The sequence below is a fragment of the Prunus avium genome, chromosome 6 (genome assembly GCF_965620075.1).
Source record: "Prunus avium chromosome 6, drPruAviu1.hap1.1, whole genome shotgun sequence".
Taxonomy (NCBI): domain Eukaryota; kingdom Viridiplantae; phylum Streptophyta; class Magnoliopsida; order Rosales; family Rosaceae; genus Prunus; species Prunus avium.
In genome coordinates this window covers 12,325,755-12,346,523 of record NC_142289.1, presented here as the reverse complement: position 1 = coordinate 12,346,523, position 20,769 = coordinate 12,325,755, and the positions used below count along the sequence as shown (strand labels likewise).

The 20,769-nt window shown below is 37.1% G+C and overlaps 2 protein-coding genes across 2 annotated transcripts; both read right to left on the bottom strand.

Annotated features, from left to right (window-relative positions):
- Positions 1–356: 356 nt before the first annotated feature.
- LOC148293677 (uncharacterized) lies at positions 357–2,369 on the bottom strand. The gene has a single exon (XM_088254558.1). It carries the CDS (start codon positions 2,367–2,369, stop codon positions 426–428), a length of 1,944 nt encoding a protein of 647 aa, XP_088110684.1. The 3' UTR covers positions 357–425.
- A 1,600-nt stretch (positions 2,370–3,969) lies between these two features.
- On the bottom strand, positions 3,970–9,016 carry LOC110746280 (uncharacterized). Its single transcript, XM_088255523.1, has 3 exons — positions 8,142–9,016; positions 5,039–5,149; positions 3,970–4,585 (listed from the first exon to the last, which is right to left on the bottom strand). The coding sequence occupies exons 1-3, from the start codon at positions 8,775–8,777 to the stop codon at positions 4,430–4,432; spliced, it is 903 nt and encodes a 300-aa protein (XP_088111649.1). The 5' UTR covers positions 8,778–9,016; the 3' UTR covers positions 3,970–4,429.
- Between the last annotated feature and the right edge of the window lie 11,753 nt (positions 9,017–20,769).

Here is a 20,769-nt window from a genome sequence, read left to right as displayed (position 1 = left end):
AAACACATAGGACATTTCACCTTGTATTTGCCCCACATTTGCCCCATGCATCGTCTGAATTTGTAATCACAAAAGAAAGTGTAGTAGGAGTATCACGGTAATTACGTAATAATTGCATTGTAAGGACTTTAATATTGTGGATTCTGATTAAGTTACATTTCAGGCCCTTTAATTTCGTACTTACACAGTTTACATTGCAATAGCAATACCAGTACAATACAAGTACAATATAATAGAAATCTGAAAGCAATAAAGGTACAATACGATAACTGTACTGTCAATATAAATAGGGAACACGCCATGCTCTATAGCAATGCAACCCGAATACGCATATTTAACAGAATTCACATTCCACATAACACCAAATCCAGCTTAAATAAAATTCAAATTAACGGTACCTAACAAACCAACACAAATCATATTGTCTAAGATACATTACGCAGTGGAATATTGTTTTTACAGGTGCTTTTATTGTGGCCTGTGGAACCGCACCTTGAGCACTTTCTTGTAATGGTGCTCTCTCCTTGTGAGGGAATTCTTAGCTTCTTCCGTCTGCCTGGCATGACCTTTGCCATGGGAGGTAGCACAACTCGACTTCGGACATCTTCAGGAATAACCCACATTCCCTGAGGCTGTACTGGGTAGATGCTATCCGAATAAGCATCCAACCAGGTATTTCGAGTGTAATACCGAGAAGCCTTGGAGTATACATTTTGGTTCAAGAAGCGACAAACTGCAACTACATGCTTGCAAGGTAGCTGCTCAAGCTGAAACTTCCTACAACTACAACTGTTGTTCGTCATATGTACGAGGCCGTCCATATCACCATCTACAACATTATACTGTACGTTATTTAGTTTAATGACATTCATCCTTGAAGCATCATCCAACCTATTCCTCAACTTCCTCTCGCCAAAATTGGGGCACAATGTTGTTGTGCATTTCAAAGCCAACTCACGACGTTCGGTGAACCATTTCACAAGCAGATTAATAATTTCCCCTATCAAATGAACCACTGGCAGCATCCTTGCAAACCTAAGGACTGAGTTTATTGACTCTGCAATATTTGTTGTCATTACATTGTAGCGACGTCCATCCATGTGAGCTCTAGACCACTTGTGTAACCCTGCTTGTTCAAGATATTCAGCAACCTGTTCCTTTCTCTTGATCTTACGAAAATGACAATCAAATTCAGCCATTGAATAAGATTTCGTAGCCTGCTCAAAGTGCATCAGCATTTGATCATGCTTTTTCAACTTGCAAGTGCGTTTCATGTTTCCCTTCATATGATAAAAGCATATGCCATGTTGCGCTCTTGGAAAAACTTTGTTCCACACATTCTCTATGCTAACATTGCGATCAGAAATGATAACAAGATTGGGACACTCACCAATGGCTTCATGAAGTTTAGTGAAAAACCAATGCCATGATGCATCCGTCTCCAAATCCCCGATCCCAAAAGCAAGAGGATATATATTTCGATTACCATCGAATGCATTTGCTACAAACATAACACCCTTGTACTTGGATTTTAAATGAGTGGCATCCACGGCTATCACTGGGCGCATGGAAGAACGAAACCCTCTAATACATGCGCCAACTACCATAAAAAAATACACAAAGTGATTGTTCTCATCAGTATGGATGTGTGTCTTTGTGCCGGGATTCATACGCTCCAATTCATAGCAAAATGCTGGAAGGATATAATATGCCTCCCCGGCTGATCCTCTAATGGACATTAGAGCTAACTCCCTCGCTTTCCAAGCTTTCGAATAATGAATGGTCAAACCAAAGTTGTGTTTCACATCTCTCATTATGTCACTTGGTGTGTATATTGTCCGACAATCCTTCAACTTCCTTTTCAATGAAGTGGCTACAAGTGATGCAGTTGCTTGACGATGGTTGTCATTTACGAACCTCAAATCACATTCATGGACAGTTGTACACCTCACAATCATGAAGTTGTATTCTCCAATTCTCGATGCTCGGACCCTCCATGGGCATGGATGTTGACAACAAACCACAAGCAACCTCTTAGTGCAAGAGAATTGCACCTTAAATTGAAAGTGGCCTCTCAATGCCATGAACCGTAAGTTGGTCAACAAGGCTCCCTTACTAGAGAAAATTTGCCCAACTTTAATTTTCCGATTCCAATCACTTCGCGAATACTCTGTGTCCAAATATGCTTCTCCATCATTTACACCAGCCACATTGTACTGGTTCTGTTCACTCATTTCACTCAAATTATGTTCACGAGTGAGTTTAGATTCTCCCCCTAAACGCATTATTGGCAACTGGGCTGATGTGTCCAAGCGGCCCAAAATAGGAGGGGCAGAGTACACTGACACTTCATTTTTTTTCAGTACCATTATCACCACCATGCATCTCCTCCACCTCGCTAAAATCAATCATGTCCATAAAATCTGTCTCAACATCACCTCCCACATTGCTTTCAACAATGGCAACTGAAGAATGACCCATCCGAATACTATTTGTGGTCATATGCATACTATCAACTACATCATTTCTCAATCCTTTATCTTCTATACTCACGAGTAAGGGAGCTAGTTTTGAAGGTGTTACCTCACAATTGTACTTCATAAAAAATTTGACATCATCATCATCCTCAATCTTTATATGCTTCCACTCATTCGAGGCCACCAAAACTGAGAACTTTAAGCAAACCTTGTCTTCCCTGTTGTTTGTATTACCAATCTGATGCACACGATCCAACAGTTCAGAAAATGTGATGGTCCGTGGTACTATTAAGCCTTTTGAGTCACCCCCTTCGTATTTGCACATCTTCTTTGAGGTTACCCATTTTCCATTGTAGCAAACCAGAATAACAATTGTCTCCATTTCTGACCATCACAAAACAACATTTCATTAACACATTTGAAGTCACGACCAAATCACTGCAATACAACAACAATAACCAGGCAATACGATGACAATACAATAGCAATACAATAGCAATATAACAGCAACACAACAACACTAAAACAACACTAACACAGCACTGAACAAGGATTCATCACAATCAGACTATACAAATCTATTACATCAAATGGAAAATCCAAAATTTCAAGATTCATATATCCAGAGCAATCTAAATGCATTTGGTAAAAACCCAGATCGATGAGCATGAAGATTCAAAAAAAATTACCCAAAGCAATTAAAATAAAACCAATTTCACAGCAACCCAAGCAATCAAAAGTAAACCAATTTCACAGAATTCCACAAAGATTTAAGAAAATGACCATCAAGAATACCTATTAGAGGTCAGCAATGGAGTAGAGCTTCAAGGTTGCAAGCAGCTGCGACCTTACGTTATTCAAAGACTTACCTAGAAGATGGAGTCGATGTGGGGTTTCCAGATTCACAACAAAGAGATGGGGACAATTCGGAACAGATACAACTGCACGAGAGAGAGAGAGAGAGAGAGACAGCGAATACAGACCTAAGAGAGAGAGAAAGATAGAACGAATAGAGAGTGGGAGAGAACTAAATTTCAGAAAAAGTGTTATGTGGGCAGTAAGTGGACAATAAATATATATTTATAGGTGGTATTTGCAAAAATTTTGGGGAGGCTTGGTATTTCCACTTAAAACTAAAAAATTGGTGGCATTTTGGGCTATTTCCCTAAATATTATAGGGTTATTGCATGCTTGTTTTTTATAATGAAATGACCGGGTATCCTCTAGAAAGTGATACGGTTTATAGGAAAATTGGAATGATAGCGTTTTCTGTAGCTGTAGAGTTATAAATAGAAAAAGTTTAAGATTTCTTCAACTATTCTCCCACTAGATTTTGTAAACTTCACCTACTCTTATAAGAGAGGGCTGATGATTATTTGTGGATCATAATAATTCAAATCAAAATTAGATTCGTTAAAACTTAAAACTGACTTAGTTTCGATCCAAAACCATTCGTGGGAGTTAGGTAAACTTACACCCACAAGAGGCAAAGTTTGAGGGAATCACTTATCTGTTCTTAATACCAGTTTGAAGGTCAGTTACATAAGACCAAGATGATACTGGAAATCATCAATATATAAATAGCGACAAGAAATCAGATGCGCACACAACTAAGAATTACAAAACACGAATGAGCAGAAATTCCACTCCTACCTTATTAGTACAATTGTACTGCTCAAATGGTTGCATTTCTGTTTTACAATTATTCTTTCTTTGTTGTTTATCCTTTACCACCCAGCACTGCATGTATCCAAAAAGCATATGAAACTTTTCCCTTGGCTGAAAGCCCGCGATGCCCCCACGATTCAGCTGCGTTGATAATCAGCAGCAGAACCCGTCTGAGAGGAAATCCACATATTTGACTCGTGGCCAACAACAACGTTGGAAAAATGGTTTCATTAGGATTAGTAGCTACCAAATACTTGGTTGTCTGCATTGCTTCCGTCCAAATACTATATTTGGTGGGCTTCCTTCTGTTTTGAATCCTCCTCACTTGAATCACGTATTATAGTGGTACTTTGTTCTTGATCGCGTACCTGTCTACTTTCCCGAAGCTTCCCAGAAGTCGCAATCGCAAGAATCAGCTCAAGTTGTTTTTGCTGCTGCTCCTGCACATGACAACAGGTGCAACATATTCTAATCAAAATTATGACACCAGAAATGGATCTCAAGTTAACAATAATTTGCGAAAATCGAGATGACATAAAGATTTGAAAAGCAAATGGAGAACAATCACAAGCAGATAGAGAGATCAAATATTCTGAAAGTCCGTTCATCTTGGCATTGTAGCTCATAGAAAGGATAATAACCAAACTAATTAAGAAAAATTCACAAGAATACAGTCACAAACGGATATAGATATAAAATATTATGGGAATCCATTAGCCTTGGCACCATAGCTTGTATACGGGATAATGACTACATTAATCAACAAAATGGGAGAACTCCATAGAAGGCAATATTATTCTCAAAAAGAAACAATTAATTCTCAAATTTACATACTGAGAAACCTAGCAATTCTTCATTCTGTTTAGCTGTCACCTGGGAGTGAGAACCCTTACCTGCATAGCCAACAAAACCTTTTGAATTTCTCCAAGCTCCTTTTCCAGATTGTCTTCTTGCACTGCTAATGCTCGAGTGGCCTCAGAATTTTTTTGAGCCAAAGCTGCAGTCTTCAGAAACAAACAACTAGTTAGACGTTGTACCAGATAATCACCTTGCAATATCAGCCAATATAAGTTTATTTTATTGATACTTTAAGCCCAAAACATTACAGTCTTTCTGCATTCAACATAGTAAATTAACCCATTTCTTCAGGGTCAGAAGTAAAAATCCTAGGGTCCTAACCATTTCAACCTGTCATAGTGTAAGAGCATCCACAATCATGCTCTCTATTTTTTAATTAAAATTTAGCTAAAAACACTAGAAAGCTATTTTAGGAGCTCTCTATAAAATTTCAACTCCAACCATACTCCCTAGTTTAAAGAGTCATAAATGTTTTTAATATTTTTTAATTCAATTTTGGAATAAAGTGTAGACACAAAAGCAACAATAAAAAATAGTTGGCTTTAAATAAATGTTTAAAATAATATTAAATGAAGAAGCATTTAATTATAGGGAGTCACTAGGAGTCCTTTCTCTCTCCTCAGATTTAGGAGCTCCTAGAGGTCTCCCTATTTTAGGAGCCGAATAGGGAGCATGGTTGGAGGTGGGTTTTTTCAATTCCTCCCTAAATTTTAGCTAAAGAGGTGGTTTAGGGAGCCTATTGTGGATGCTCTAAGAGCATTGAGATTCTTTTCACTGACTTTACCCACATTGCTTAACATGCACACCATCACCCACACTAAATTGCATCTGCCAGTAGGTGATGTCCTCTTTAAACATATCTTAATCATCTGCAAGGGTCTGCTATTAGACAACTTATTTAAGGAGCTACTGGAGATTCTACAATACCAATTTCCAAGATCACTGGGTTCTCACACTCTGAGTGACTCTTTGTTTGCATGGATATGAACATTGACATTTCACAATGATTAGTGATCGTGTCGGGAAAGAAGAAAATGCATCTTTCCTTTTTCGGCTGCAGAGAAAGCACGGTTGATAGCCTGAAATGGGCTTTGGTCACCAGGCAAAGATAATGATGATAATGATGATTACTAAGTAGGTTACCTTTGAGGTACTACTCACCACAGAACCAGACTCTGAATAGATGGTATTCACTAACTGGAACCAAAAAGCAGATTAGCCTATAAAATGAAAACCACCCGAAGGCAATTCTCTGCCAGTACTGCTCTTTTATCACACTTTCTGCTCATTTCCATTCAAATCCTGTTCAAGTACCCTTAATTGAATGCACATGTCAAGCATCCATTAGACCTCTTCAATTATTCTTTATGGAGCATTGAAAAGGATCCCAGCATATTCAACATTTGAGCCAGCCAATCAACCATGACTGAGAGATATACCAAATGCCATATGTTCAAATAGATATTTAGCTGCTTGCTGTTTTTATTTCTTTGGTGGACCGTTAGGAGAGGGAATTTGAACGCAGGAGCTCTTTTTAGTATAGAGGTGCTTCATGAGATAGTTTGAAATGTTTACAAGTTAGCACATGATTTTCTCCCCTTCTTCAACACTCTATTCTCGATTTCACCCTCTTATATCATTCAGCATTAGGTTTTACTCAATCTCTATTTCCATCTGGAAAAGTATCATATTAAGAGGGAACTAGAATTTAAAAGCTTTAAACTGCACCAAGAAATAAATTATATATAGTGTGATTGAAATCATAGCCATGCATATGGCCAATATTATCACTTAATGTATACTTATTGCAACATGGCAATACTGGACTGATGCAAGTTAGAATTAAAGACTGCACACTTATCTTTAGCATATTACTGATGGCACTCAAGGCTCTAGCCTAAGCAAACAGGTGGATGATGAGTTACCACAAGCGACTTTAAAATTTTAACTTAACTCTTAACCACTTAATCAATTAACATGTTGAAAATTGTTGGACTAAATAAATCCAACTATGCATGGTTATGCAAAAGACAGAATTTGAATACCAGTCAAACAATCAATCCAACTAAGTTACACTAGCACAAGGTTGTAACTATGTAGTTCCATGTGCAAATGCTTCTCGTTTTTCCTATTCAGTATCCCATTTCAAATGATGAACTAATATTCTTCTGAAAATGTTTAAGCAGCTCCATTGCTGACCGGTGTATCGAACATTTTTGGATGGGGAAATTAATCCAAATTCGGAATAGATAGATGAGATATCCCAAAATTAAAAAACACAGCATGAAATTTCCACAAACTAGCAAAACAATGAATTGAGTTATTCAGAAACCACCAACAAACCATCAATCAAATAGTCACCACCCTAATCGTATGATGTGTGATACACACTGTCATATGATATATCCCTTCAGAGGTCACGCTGCCAGTGGAACTTAAAAAGGAATGGATGTCCTCCAACGACAAACTATTAGGGGTGGCAGTTCAGTTATGTTAGTCAAATGAAACTTATTATGTTTAATTAATCATGTAAAATCACTTGACACTAACCCAATCTGTATATTAATTGTGTCATGTTTGTGTTAATACACATGTCTATTGAACTAGAAACTCAAAATATAACCTCTAATTTTAAACCAAACTCATCACTTGTACACAGCCATAAATAAAAACCTACTCAATCTAGATGCTAACAAAGGAAGGACAAAAGAAGTATAACTGTATAATTCTACAATTATTTCAAAAATACAAGATAATGAAGTGAAGAAAAGGGTGAAATGCATTTTCTACATAAGACTAGTTAAACACAGTTATCGCGTCAAAATCAGGCTATTCATACTTAGCTGGCATCATTATTGTCTTCGTATTGAGCAATAGTCAATCCTAACCCACTGATTTCGTGTTGGATTCACATCGTGTTGTGCTCAAACACTATTTTCAATTTCTAAAAGAATTTAATTTTATTCCAATACTGCATTTCCGTGGCCTAATGTTCTTGACTTTCCAATTAAAAAGGCCAATGCTCAAAAACCAGTCCAAGTATTTTATCATAAGGTAGTTCTTTGAAAAATCATGTGCACTACAACAAACAGAAAACCACCATAGCAAACTAATCAATTACCGGAAAAAGAATGTTACCTCAGCAATGGGCTCCTTCAAAGCCTTGCGGGTAACCCGAAACCTTATCCCCAACTTCTCAAGCTGCCTCGACAAAACCCGAATGATTGTGGCCGAGCTCCTCAAATCTTCCTCCAGCTTCTCAATTCTCTCAAACAAATTCACCTCCAGCCCACCCTTCACTGACTCCCTACATATCCGCCTCCACTGCCGCATCCGAATCCACGCCCCAATTCCGACCGCCATTACCAAAGCCACAGCCCCAGACGCCAAAACGCTGTTCCCCATTGCCACTAAAGCCGTCTTCTTTAAGCTCAAAACCGCGCAATTCAATGCAAAACCAACCGAAACGAGTGCCGACGACGCAAGGCACAACAACTCGGCAACCGAAAGAAAATAGTCCAAATTGAAAGCACCGTTGACGACGTCGTTTGACCGTAGAGTGCCATCGGATTCGTATACTCTGAGACGAGAGTGATGGGAGCTGAGGGAGGTTGAATTGTGAGGGTTTGGAAGGCTGTGGTTTGAGATTGGGAAATGTGGGCGAGAGGTGATTGGGAGAGAGAGAAGGGCGGGGGTTTTGGGAAGAGAGGTGGTGATGTAAAGGGTGAAACGAGGAGGTGAATTTATGAATAGCTGATGACAAGTGAATGACATTGTTTGAAGGATGAAGCGTGTGTGGGTCTCTGTGTGTGGTTGGGTTCAGTTAGGGTTTTGGTTTTGGTCCATTTGATGGTTTCAGAGAAGAGGAGAGAAGAGAGAGATGGGGACAAAGGATTGGCGATGGATTCGATAATTGGCGCGCGGGGAGTGTGTGATTAGCAAACAAGAATGAAGCAACACGAAAATGGTTTTGGAGTCTTCGCTTATTTTCAATTTGTAACAAAATATCGGCAAGAAGTTGTAGTCTGTCGGTTTTACTATTTTGATCGTCGTAGTTTTAATTTTATTAATTTTACTTTTTTTAGTTTTAAATTCGAGTAATTCAACAATATGTTGACAAATCAAATTCTTTCCAATTCGGTTACAAATTCTGTCAAATTTCGTGCTCAAAGTATAATAGGAATCAAATTGTAACGTATCCTTGAATTACTCAATTTTTAAAACTACATTGATAAAATTGACAAAATTACAAGGATTAAATTGACAAAATTAATACTACGATGATCAAAGTGGTATAACCAACTACAGGAACTAAAATTGCATATCAATTTAATGTAACATTACAGTTGGTTTGCTTGAGTCCTCAAATTAGTATAATAACATAATCGAACCTCTCTTTTTTTTTTTTTTTTTTGCGATAAATGGGAAGGAATTTCATTGATAGCCAAACAATTACAGAGATTTGCATTACAACAAACTCCTTAAAACATGAGGGTTCCAGCCAAACTCAACATACACAGGAAACACAAAGCCAAAAAAACAGTGAGCCAAAGAAACACAATAGGAGAAGACGTGTGTAATCCAATCCCCTATGCAACTAATTTTCTTATGTTTTGAGAGTCTCTCGCTTCTCCCCACCCGAAATGGATGTTTTTCCCCTGAGCTATGTCTCATATATGGAGCTCCTTGCCTCTACTTCGGTTTTCTTTAGCTTTTTTATGTTTTTCCCTAAGTTAAGCCCACCCTATGAGACCCTATATCTTCCATCTCTCCCTCTCCTTTCTTCCCCAACCACCTTCACTTTTCACCCTCTACTTCTTACATCTACACTCTCCTCATCTCTTCTCTGTTGTGATGTTGCCCACCCATGGCCAGAGACTTCATCTAGTCACTAGTTCTCAACCACAACCTTTTGCTCCTCGGTTCCGCACCCACCGCTCCCGTTGTTCTTCCTCAATGGTGTGTGGTTGTCCGTAGCTGCGATTAAAGTGCATACTGCACTTGACTCTTGGATTATGGGAGTGCTTCCGCGCGGGTGGCCTACTCACCCCCATCTTCCATGGGCCTCTTTGATACCCCTTGGTATCAATTACTCCTCCTTAGTGGTGGTGGATCTGCTCTAGTGGTGTTGTTGGCTTTCTATGTGGTGCGACTGGTCTTATGTTCTAGGTCTTGGGTTTTTTTGTTTAATATTTTATGGGCTTATGTTGTTTATTTGGTTTTGTATCTTTGGACCTGCTTTATTTGTTGGTGTTGGACTGCATTTGGATTGAGCTTTCCTCATTTGGTAATGTTTCCCACTATTAATGAATAGAGTTCCCTTGACCAAAAAAAAAACATACACGATAAATGCAGGTCACTAGAAGCCCAAACAATGAGAAATGCATAGCATTTTAAACAAGAATTATCAGTGCCAAAGCAGAACCCATCAATCAGACAAGGCACCTCCAGCTTGAGAGGGAGATAGCACCACTTGCATGTCCATTCAATTTTCTCTAGCTTGAGTTACCATTTTAGGTAAAGAGTGCTCCTTTTTATATTGGGAGTGAATGCCTTTTTTGTCTTTTAGTTTAATATGGGATTGGCTAGACCTTTGATGATGTGGCATCTTAGAGGTCCAGTCACTTCCCCAAGCAATATGGGTCTGAATTCAACTTGGGCCTTCTAGAGTGGGCCCTATTGACATTTTGGGTACAACCATATAAACATAATTATCTTGTTTGGGTCGAACAACCATAATTATTAGTATTACGAAAACGTTAACACATGATCTGTGCTGTATAAAATATAGTGAACCAGATATGTTGTCTAATAGTTTAAATGATCCTAGATATCTCTCTTAATTGTTAATTGATTTTGAGTTGGATATTCACATTCTAATATAGTATCAAAACAAGTTATCCACATGTTTGGCCCTATGGCCCATGTGCTTCCACAACTCCCACATCACCCGATATATGTTGTCTTCATATTTGACTTGAGCTATCTAACTCAACACAAATACATATTGATCTCGCATCCATGTAAGTGGAATATATGAAATGGTTCATTTCAATTTAGTATCTTGAACTTTTACCCTAAGGGCATGTTTACTCATGTACTCTCAATTTTAACAATTACATACTCTAAATTTTTCCATTTTTTTGTAATCTAAATTTGGCGTTAACTTCACCATCGAAATTTTCGTTAATTGCTTGTGTAGCAAGCCTAGGTCCCACCTATTCACTCTTTTCAATGTAGTTGAAGGGTATTTTCAGGAATTATGTTCAAAAATGGTCTGGTATTAATGCATGTAATGTGTTCTTCATGGGCAGGAAGACACCAATTACCCGAAAATACTCTTCAACTGACATCGAAATAAGCGAATAGGTGAGACCCATGTCGGCCATGCAAGCAATTAATGGAAATTTTGATGGCAAAGTTAATGTCGGAACCAGATTGCAAAATTCAAAAGCTTAAGATATGTAATCGTTAAAATTGAGAGTACAAAGGCAAATGTACCTTAAAGGTAAGAATTTAGGGTACTAAATTGAAATTAACCATATATGAAACCTCCTATCCATGTTAATGAAAAGGCAAATATTTTTTTATTAATTAAATTGGTGCAAAAAATTTAAATAAATATCAACTATTGAAAAGCAGATTCCTAGGCATGTAGGAAAAGACATTATGAAAAAGGCAGTTACTTAGATCTAAGTTGGAACTCAATTCAAGAATTGCTCTTGTTATTTTTCTATTAATTTTTTGCTTAGTCACACATGTTTCTAAAGTTGAGTTCAATTAGCAGAGGATGGAAGTTAAACACAAAAGTTACCCATGGATAGGAAGTAAATAAACATGTTTCTAAGTTTGAGTATATCGCAATACAAATGTTGACAAATGCATGTAATAAATAAATTAGTTTCTTTTTTCATTAAAAGTAAATTTGGGTGTAGACGTGAGTTAGGTAAGTTAGTTAAGATAATGAACCCGTCTCATTACACTTTTAAGTTCGAATTCTCCCCTCTGTAGATTAGATGAATTTAGATAGTTTAGAGTATTAAAAAAAATTTGGATTTGACCCTTTAGGCAATTGGCCCAAATTAAAAAAGAAAAACTTGTGAATGTGGTCCTCTCCACGTGCATTTTGTCACCAAGCTTTGCATAAATATCCTCCTCTTAACTGATCCATGTGTTTCTGATAAAAAAAAAACAAAAAACAAAAAAACTGATCTATGTGCTAAATGCCTTAATCAAAATTAACATGTTTATTGGTCCCACCATGACTTGCACGTGGCTATAGAGTAGTCTTGCACTTTCTTTTTTAATCTGTTTTCTTAACATTTTTTTTTTAAAAAAAAAATTATTTTTGGGTGGCATTGAAATTAGTTCAATGATTCTTATTTTTTATAGTATAATATAACATTGTCTGAAAACAAAAAAACAAAAAACATTAAGGGAAACAATAGGTGACCAATAGTTACAAAAATATGGTCTCATTTTTATGGATAGATAATTAGGCACCAAAAGTGGACAAAAAGTTAAGAAGAAAAAAAGGTCGTGGAAATCAAGGAACCTAGGATAAGGGATTAATCAAGGGAGTTTCACTAAAACACCCAAAATGGGGGCTGAAATTATAAAAAAACCCAACACCCAAAACACTTTATAAACACACCCAAAACCCATCATTACACACACTCAAAACCCATTTATAAACACACCCAAAAAATATACAATTGTTGATTTTGGGGTTGATTTTGGGTGTGTTTCTATGTTTAAATAGTGTGTGGGTTTTTTTATAAATACATGTCTAGGATTGGGTTTATTTAAGGAAGAGATCAAGAAAAGTTGGGTCTCCTTGTTGGTTTTAAAACATTTTTAAGAAGTTGATTTGAACTTAAACATACAAATTAATCAAATTAATTGCAGCGGAAGAATATGGTGGTTGTTTAAATTCAAAACAAAACTTCTTCCAAGTATCTTAAGCCATGAACATTGATATGTTTTTCATAAATGAAAATTCAAGAGAAAAGATAAGTTCTAATTACCCTTGAAGCTATAATATGAACCAAGTTGTGTTTTGGTCTTCTCTTGATGATTTCCCTTTGTTGATCTCCTCTTGATCTTTCTCCTCCTTGTGAGCCACAAAAGTATATGGCCTCTAAGTCTCCACACCAATGGAACCTTGAGATGAGAAGAAGTATCTTGAGAATACAAGGATGCTAGTGCAAGATCCTCAAGATTGGTTTCAATCTAAACCCCTTTGAAAGATGATTGTGTTTCACTCTTGAAAACTCACAACTATCTCTCTTTGATCTCCCAAACCTATTTGGTTGATGTTGGATTGTGTTTGTGTGTAAAATGAGCTTATGGAAACAATTCCCATACACCTTTACTTAAGCATTTTCGGCCAAACCCCATTGGGCTTCCAAAATTGGGCCTTATGACACTTAAGCCATAATTTAGGTGTCTTAAGTCCATGGGCTTGATACCCAACCATTTGGGCTTCTCATTAACTATTACCGAGGCCCAAATATATTTTTACACGTAGTAAATCATCCACATCAAATCAATCAAATTGATTTCCTCATTCTCATTTGTATTACTCAAAGTTAACCATTTAAGGTGTGCGATCCATTAGGTTCTAATTTAGCAAGGCAGTGGGAAAACATTAGAACTCTTTCTAACCAACTGGAATTAAAACCCCTTTTTAATTCTTCCTTTATTTTGGATTGATCACAATCAGTCCTAGGACTTCCACAAGCCAAGAGTGACATCTAGCAATATATCATGGCTACCCAAGCTAATTAGAATAGATGAAGAACCTATTCAGTTGGAATTGCAATGCAATACGGTCCTTCTCTTATACAATGTTTCCAATCATATTATTAGGGTACGGATTGATAATGTCAAACCCCTAATATGATTAACCTCATATGATTCAATAGAACATAATTAAAACACTTTTTAAATCATGTTCAAGTACTTCGGCCGAAGATTCACTGAATCATATCTTGAAACATTCTCCTTTTCTTATCAAAGGTAGAGATTCCTTATTGTACATTCACATATCTCCATGATGAATTAAGAGATCTCAATAACACATAAGGAAAATCTTTTACGACTTGCCTTTGTGAGTTATCAAAGATCAATAACGCATCACAAGACAACCATGATGCCTCAGGTCTAAGGACTAATTTGCATTATTGCAACTATAAGTTCTCGTTTGACATATAGATAAATACTCCATACGAGAACTGCGGTTGATCGCGTTCAGTGTACTCATTCACTAATGAGCACCCACATACTTGTATTAGTGTCAACTACACAAATGGTTTGAGACCAACCATCCTCATCATTGAGCATACATAGTATGTGCCAATCTTGACGGTTTATCAATGCCCATTTGATAACCTTATGATTAGGAACATTTTGGGATACTACAGTTAGAGATTAAAGGTCTCCCGAATCTAAACTTCTTTAGATTACTTTATCTCTTATTTAGTACACCCTGGACTTTTGTTTCTTTACACGACATAAAAGATAACAAAATAATATTGCCCTTTATTTATCATATACGAAATGTATTCTAAGGAGATTACATCAAATGTATTGGCTCTTAGGGCACATTTCTAACACTCCTTATGTGCTCTTAAGACTTTTGTTTAGGGCTAACGGGGCCCAGTGGAAAAGGGTCTTGACTTAAGGGACGAACCTAGAATTTTAAAATAGGGTGGGCTAAATTTACTTTATGTACGCACTGGAGAGTGGAACATAAAGGTGCAACTACTGCAACGTATTTATTTATTTATTTTTCACTTAAAGGCACTATGTGTGAAGAGGGTTATAATTGAAAGGAAAATTAGCAGTAGGATGTTCATAAAAAAATAATATAAATATAATTAAAAAGAAATTGGCTGTAGGCTAAGAACAAGACGGAAATACTTTTCATTTTAGAGAGAATTTTACAGAGATGTCCTACACAAGAATGTCCAAGAATAGTCAAAGAGAATTCGGGCCAGTTTGGCATTCCTGTGCTGTGAAAATAATCGCTGTCAGATTTGCTGTGAGAGAAATCAGCTGTGAGAGAAAGCAATTTGGCATTTGGTAAACTTTTTGTTAAAAGTGTTGTTGGTACTAATTCCCACATAATCAGAAAATGATTGTCGCATAATCATTAAACTCAGCGCTTCTTCGAAATTGATTCCTGCATAATCAGAAAATGAAAGCACCTCATTAGCTGCTTTCCCTTATAGCTTTCTCTCACAGCAATTTTTAAAAATAAGTGATTTTCTCATAGTTTACCAAACGGGCTGAGCTTCTCAAATTTTTTTTAAAATCACTTATCACCCCAAATAAGCAATGCCAAACGGGCACTTCATCAATTCATTAGTTTGTCTTATCTTCTTTTCCTTAAGTGTATTGTTGGATGAGCGATGGCATAATTGTCATTAGTAGGCATGGATGGGCTAAATTAAATTTTTGGCTGATAAAGTAACAACTCACTTGGGCTATAGCCCAGGTTAGTCCCTTCTAGGGACCGTCCCTGCTTGACTTACAAATCAGAGGTCTTAAGTTCGAACCCCCATAACATCTTGGTCGTGTGTGTGTGAGAAACTCTCATCCTCTATAGTTTAGACTATCACTTGTACTAAAAAAACAAAAGACCTCTGTTTAGGATGTTGTTATGCAGAGTAAGGATCTTCTTCTTGACGAGGGTTCTTTTATGTACCTAGATAAATTAGAAATTCAATAGCCTTCTTGCTTTTCTAAGAGCACCTCCAGCGCTTGGGTCCAGCCCTGGCAAAAGGCAGCCCCAGGCCCCAAAACCCCTTCTAGCGCGCAAGGTCCAGCTCGGGCAAGGGTTGGGTCCCATGAGCCTAGGCAAGCCCATGGGCAAATTCAGCCTGAGCTGCTGCCTGGGCAAAATGACACAATGCTTACGTCATAATGACGTCAACAACCAACAAAATTTGAAAAAAATTACCAAAAATTCAAGAATTTTTAAATTTTTTATTTTATTTTATAAATACCTAGCCATATTCTTTACTTCCCACATCAAAAACTCTATACAAATTCATCTCCTCATATCTCATGTGAATAGTAATTGCCATTGTCCTTACCCTTTTGGGGTGGAGGTGCTCTAATTGGAGTGCCTACTACCAATGAATTAATTCAAAGTGAACCAATGACTTTACATGAAAATTGAAATTTTTGCATATCAGTGTCGTTTAAAACAGTGAAAAGTGAAAGCAATAAAGGGAAAACCATAAGTGGAATCAATTTTCTAGTAAGTTGAAACAAAGCTTAAATTATACCAAGTTCTTAAGACTGAAAAAAAAAAATTACAACAAACTTGAGGTCTGAAAAAATGTAAGACATATAGAAACCATTTAATTGTTGTTGGGGTTTTTTTTGTTAAAAAAAAAAAAATTATACAAGCAATATTGGGAAGGGGGAATCGAACTTAAAACTTAAAATACGGGCAAATGCTTTTAACCATTGAGCTACAAGCCCCTTGCATCGTCATTGGGTTATAAGCATATTAATTGTGTAACCTAAATGTGACTCAATTTGATATTATTTATAGCAATAATACTATTTGTATCATATTTATTTATCACATTGATGACTCACATGTATTAGAGAGGTGGTTAGTGATGTGGTCAGTAAATATGGTATAAATAGCACTCTATTTATAAATGAGTTATACGAGTCATTCGTGTTATAGGTGTAACAATCGCATCATGATTTTTATTGACCCTAATCATGTTTATATATACCCATGTTTGGTTCACAGAAATAAATTCATGGGAGATTAGTTCTCATGTCTTTTCAAGAAAATGAGAAATGGAGATTCATTGCCTATGTTTGATTTGTGTAGAAATTGGAAATAAAATTTGTTTAGTTTTTCAATTGTACCCTTAAGTTAAAAAAGGTAATTAATACTTCCTTATGTTTACTTACCATAAATGGGTATGGGAGTAAAAGGAATGATTCCAATTACTAACTTCCCCACACTTACTAAACACCGAAAAATTCGTAAACACATACCCTCAAAATTAAGGAATCATATCAACTCGAGGGTAGTTGATCCGACTCCATTCATGTTCTTCCTTATTGCATTCCAAAAATAATCATACAATTTTATAATTTTCATTCGTGTGTTGATTTCATTTGGTTAGTAAACATCTAATGAGAATGACTTATTCCCATACCAATTCTTTACTTCCCCGTTCTTAAGTTCTTAAATTCTCTCATTCCTGATAAATAAACATACTTGATATTTTTAAGGCTTATTTATGTACATGTCTCCTGTGCTTTTAAAGTTGTTTTAGATTACCACCTGTGCTTTGAAACGTCTCAAAATATCCTTACACTTTTAAAAACTGTCTCACGTTACCTGTTCCGTCAGTATTAAGAGACATTCCGTTACGTGGTGTGGGCCCCACTTCTTTTAAATCGCTTAACAATGGAGAGTAAGGGTTATTCAGTTTTAGAAAAGGGGAAATTGGGTGAGAATGGGACATTGGGAGAAGAAGGCTAGGGTTTATGAAAATCTGAGGTGAGGTTCGATTTTGGGAGAATCTAGAGAAGAAATCACTGTTTGGCGTTGGACTTTAAGGCTAGAAAGTGCAAAGATGGTGGTCCTTAGAGAATCTGGAGGTTGTCAACCCATTCTCACTCGTTTTTCTTCTTTTTGGCATGTGCATTGAACTATTGCTGGAGTTTTTTTTTGTTTTTTTGTATACTTTTTTACTATGTGCTGGTCCTGGTGTGGTCATTGTGTGGTCCTTGTGTGTTGCTGGAGTATTTTTTGTTTTTTTGTATACTTTTTTACTTTGTGCTGGTCCTGGTGTGGTCCTTCTATGGTCATTGTGTGGTCCTTGTGTGTTCCTTGTATTGTCCTTGTGTGGTCTTTGTTACCTTTGTCGATTTGTTAAGTGAATCTTCCTCATACCTCTTACACAGATAAAGATCCTGACAAGGTTGTTACATATAAGTTTTTCCATGGAGGTAAACTAGTTAAAAATGAAAGGGACAGTAAATGGTCTTATTTGGGTGGTGAAGTCAATTGGTTTGATTATTGTGAGGTTGACTATATGTCCGTATTAAAGCTATTTGGAATGGCTAAAGATTTGGGATATGACGATGAGTATGATGTGAGTTTTTATGGTGAAGAGTTTGAAATTGGTAGACACATTCAAATAGTATCAGATAATACACTTTTAGCTTGTATGAGCACGGTACCTAAACGCAATAGCAGGTTGATAGTTTTGTACTTGAAAGCAGTGAGCCTGACTTCAAGCCAAGCGGGGAATGATAGTAGTGATCTAGAATATTCTTTTTATGAGGATGATGATAACAGTGATCCAGACTTTGAAGACAGTGACTATGCACAGAGTGATGAAGAGATTGACTTATTGAAGAAGGATGATAAGTGGTTTGAAGGTTATGTGGATCATACTTGTACTGACAATGATCTTAATGCAAAGAAAAATGATGAGTCAAACAGTGGAGAAGAGTCACCTACACTTACCTGCCCAAGTAGCTCTTCAAGTGAAGATGAAGTACTAGGTGAACTAAGAAGGAGGAGGAATAGAATGCCAAAAGGTGAAGATTTCAAACCTGAAATTGATATGGCAAACCCAGGATTCAAAGTGGGTTTAAAGTTTGCAATTGCCGAGATGTTTAGAAAAGCTGTGAGGATATACTTGATGGAAGTTGAGGTTACACCCCAAAACCAATTGGCAATGGGGGGGAGTAGCCCAACTCCTTATAAATATAGGCTAGGTCCCTTAACTTTTCAATGTGGGACAAATACTTTCAAGCCTAACACGTGGACAACACATATTGGGTGGCGTGGGAGCACGTGTGGCCGTTGGGCCCAACATGTGAAGTCTTGCTCTGATACCATGATGGAAGTTGAGGTTCCACCCCAAAACCAATTGGCAATGGGGGGAGTAGCCCAACTCCTTATAAACCCAGGCTAGGTCCCTTAACTTTTCAATGTGGGACAAATACTCCCAACAATACTCTATTAATTGTGGAAGGGAGTTGATATTTATGAATAATGACCATAACAAAATAAGAGTAGTATGTGAATAGGGCTGTCCTTTTGTTATCCATGCTTCATGTGTTAGTGGTAGCACTTACCTGCATGTGAAAATCTTTAATTCTACACATGTTTGTAGTAAGGGGAGTAAAAATATACATGTCACTGCTAGCTGGTTGGCTGAAAGATATTCCGGGCAGTTAAGGCTCAATTCAAATTGGACTGCTTCTTCTTTTGCAGAGCAAGTTCACAAAGACTATGGTTACATACCATTTAGAGCAACAGTGTACAGAGCAAGACCCATGGCAGTTGACATTGTAGAGGGGTCTTACAGTAAACAATATGAAGTATTGTGGGATTATTGTCATGAGTTAAGAACGAGAACTGTGGGAAGTACAGTTATCATTAAATCTAAAATGGAAGGTGTTAGGCTACGATTTTAGAGGATTTACATCTGTCTTGCAACCTGCAAGAAGGGGTTTTTAAATGGTTGTAGGCTTGTGGTTTGCTTGGATGGGTGTCATGTCTAAGGGCCTCACCCTGGGCAAGTGATTTCTGCAATGGGAGTTGATGCAAACAGCGGAATGTTTCCACTTGCCTATGCATATGTAGAGATTGAGAGCAATTCAGCGTGGCTATGGTTTCTAGAATTATTGAGTGGTGATCTGAATATTAGGAATATTCATGGTCATGTATTTACGACTAACAAGCAAAAAGGTTTAATAGATGTTGTGGATGCTCTATTCTCTCATGCAGAGCACAACCATTGTTTGAAACATCCATATGGAAACTTCTATTTGGAGCATAGAGGTCTTGCTTTGAAACATCAAATGAAAGCAATTGGTAGGGCCACAACAGTGCCATGGTTTGATGTAGAGATGCGAAAGATGTTGGAGTTCTCTAAACCTGCACATGATTGGCTTGCAGAGAAAGATCTTAGGCATTGGAGTATGGCATATTTCAAGAGTGATTCCAAGTGTGACATGCTTATGAACAACCTATGTGACGCATTCAACCGTAGCATAATGGATGCCAGAGACAAGCCTATTTTGACTATGCTAGAAAGAATTCAGTTGTATATAATGTTGTTGATGGCTGGAAGAAGGGTTTTGTGTGAGAAATGGCATGGACAAATTGGGCCAAGAATTAGAAAGATATTAGAGAAAAAACAAAGGAAAAGCTCAGTGGTGCATTCCTAAGGCTACTGGACAAAATAGGTTTGAAGTAATGCACCATATTGGCCGCAACTTTGCTGTTGATTTGAATACCCACTCTTGTTCATGCCATGCATGGGATTTGAATGGAATACCATGTTTGCATGCTTGTGCTGCAATAAGTTGGTTTCATGGGAATCCAGAGGACTTTGTGATGCAGTGTACAAGAAAGAGGCTTATTTGAGAGCCTATGAACCAATGATTATGCCTATGACTAGCCAAGATAAGTGGATGAAGATTAATTTACCTCGATTACTCCCTCCAAAATACCACAAGCAGCCTGGTAGGCCTAAGAAGACAAGGAAACAAGCTTTTGATGACCCTAAACAACCTGCTAATCCATATAAGCTTCCTAGGTATGACGTTCTTTTAAAGTGTGGCAATTGCCGTGAAGAAGGGCATTATTGAATTAGTTGTAAGGTATGTGTCATTATCCAAAATTGCTTTACATTTAAATCTATTTGATATGGTTTCTAACTTGATGACTTTACTTATTAGGAACCTAGAAATCCCAACA

Bases quoted from the DNA above. Each gene is read 5' to 3' on its own strand.
- LOC148293677 (XM_088254558.1), bottom strand. From the start codon at position 2,369: ATGGTACTGAAAAAAAATGAAGTGTCAGTGTACTCTGCCCCTCCTATT.
- LOC110746280 (XM_088255523.1), bottom strand. From the start codon at position 8,777: ATGTCATTCACTTGTCATCAGCTATTCATAAATTCACCTCCTCGTTTC. The intron at 5,150-8,141 runs GTAACATTCTTT...TTGTTTCTGAAG, and splicing joins TGAAGGAGCCCATTGCTGAG to ACTGCAGCTTTGGCTCAAAA. The intron at 4,586-5,038 runs GTAAGGGTTCTC...TGTCATGTGCAG, and splicing joins AGGTTTTGTTGGCTATGCAG to GAGCAGCAGCAAAAACAACT.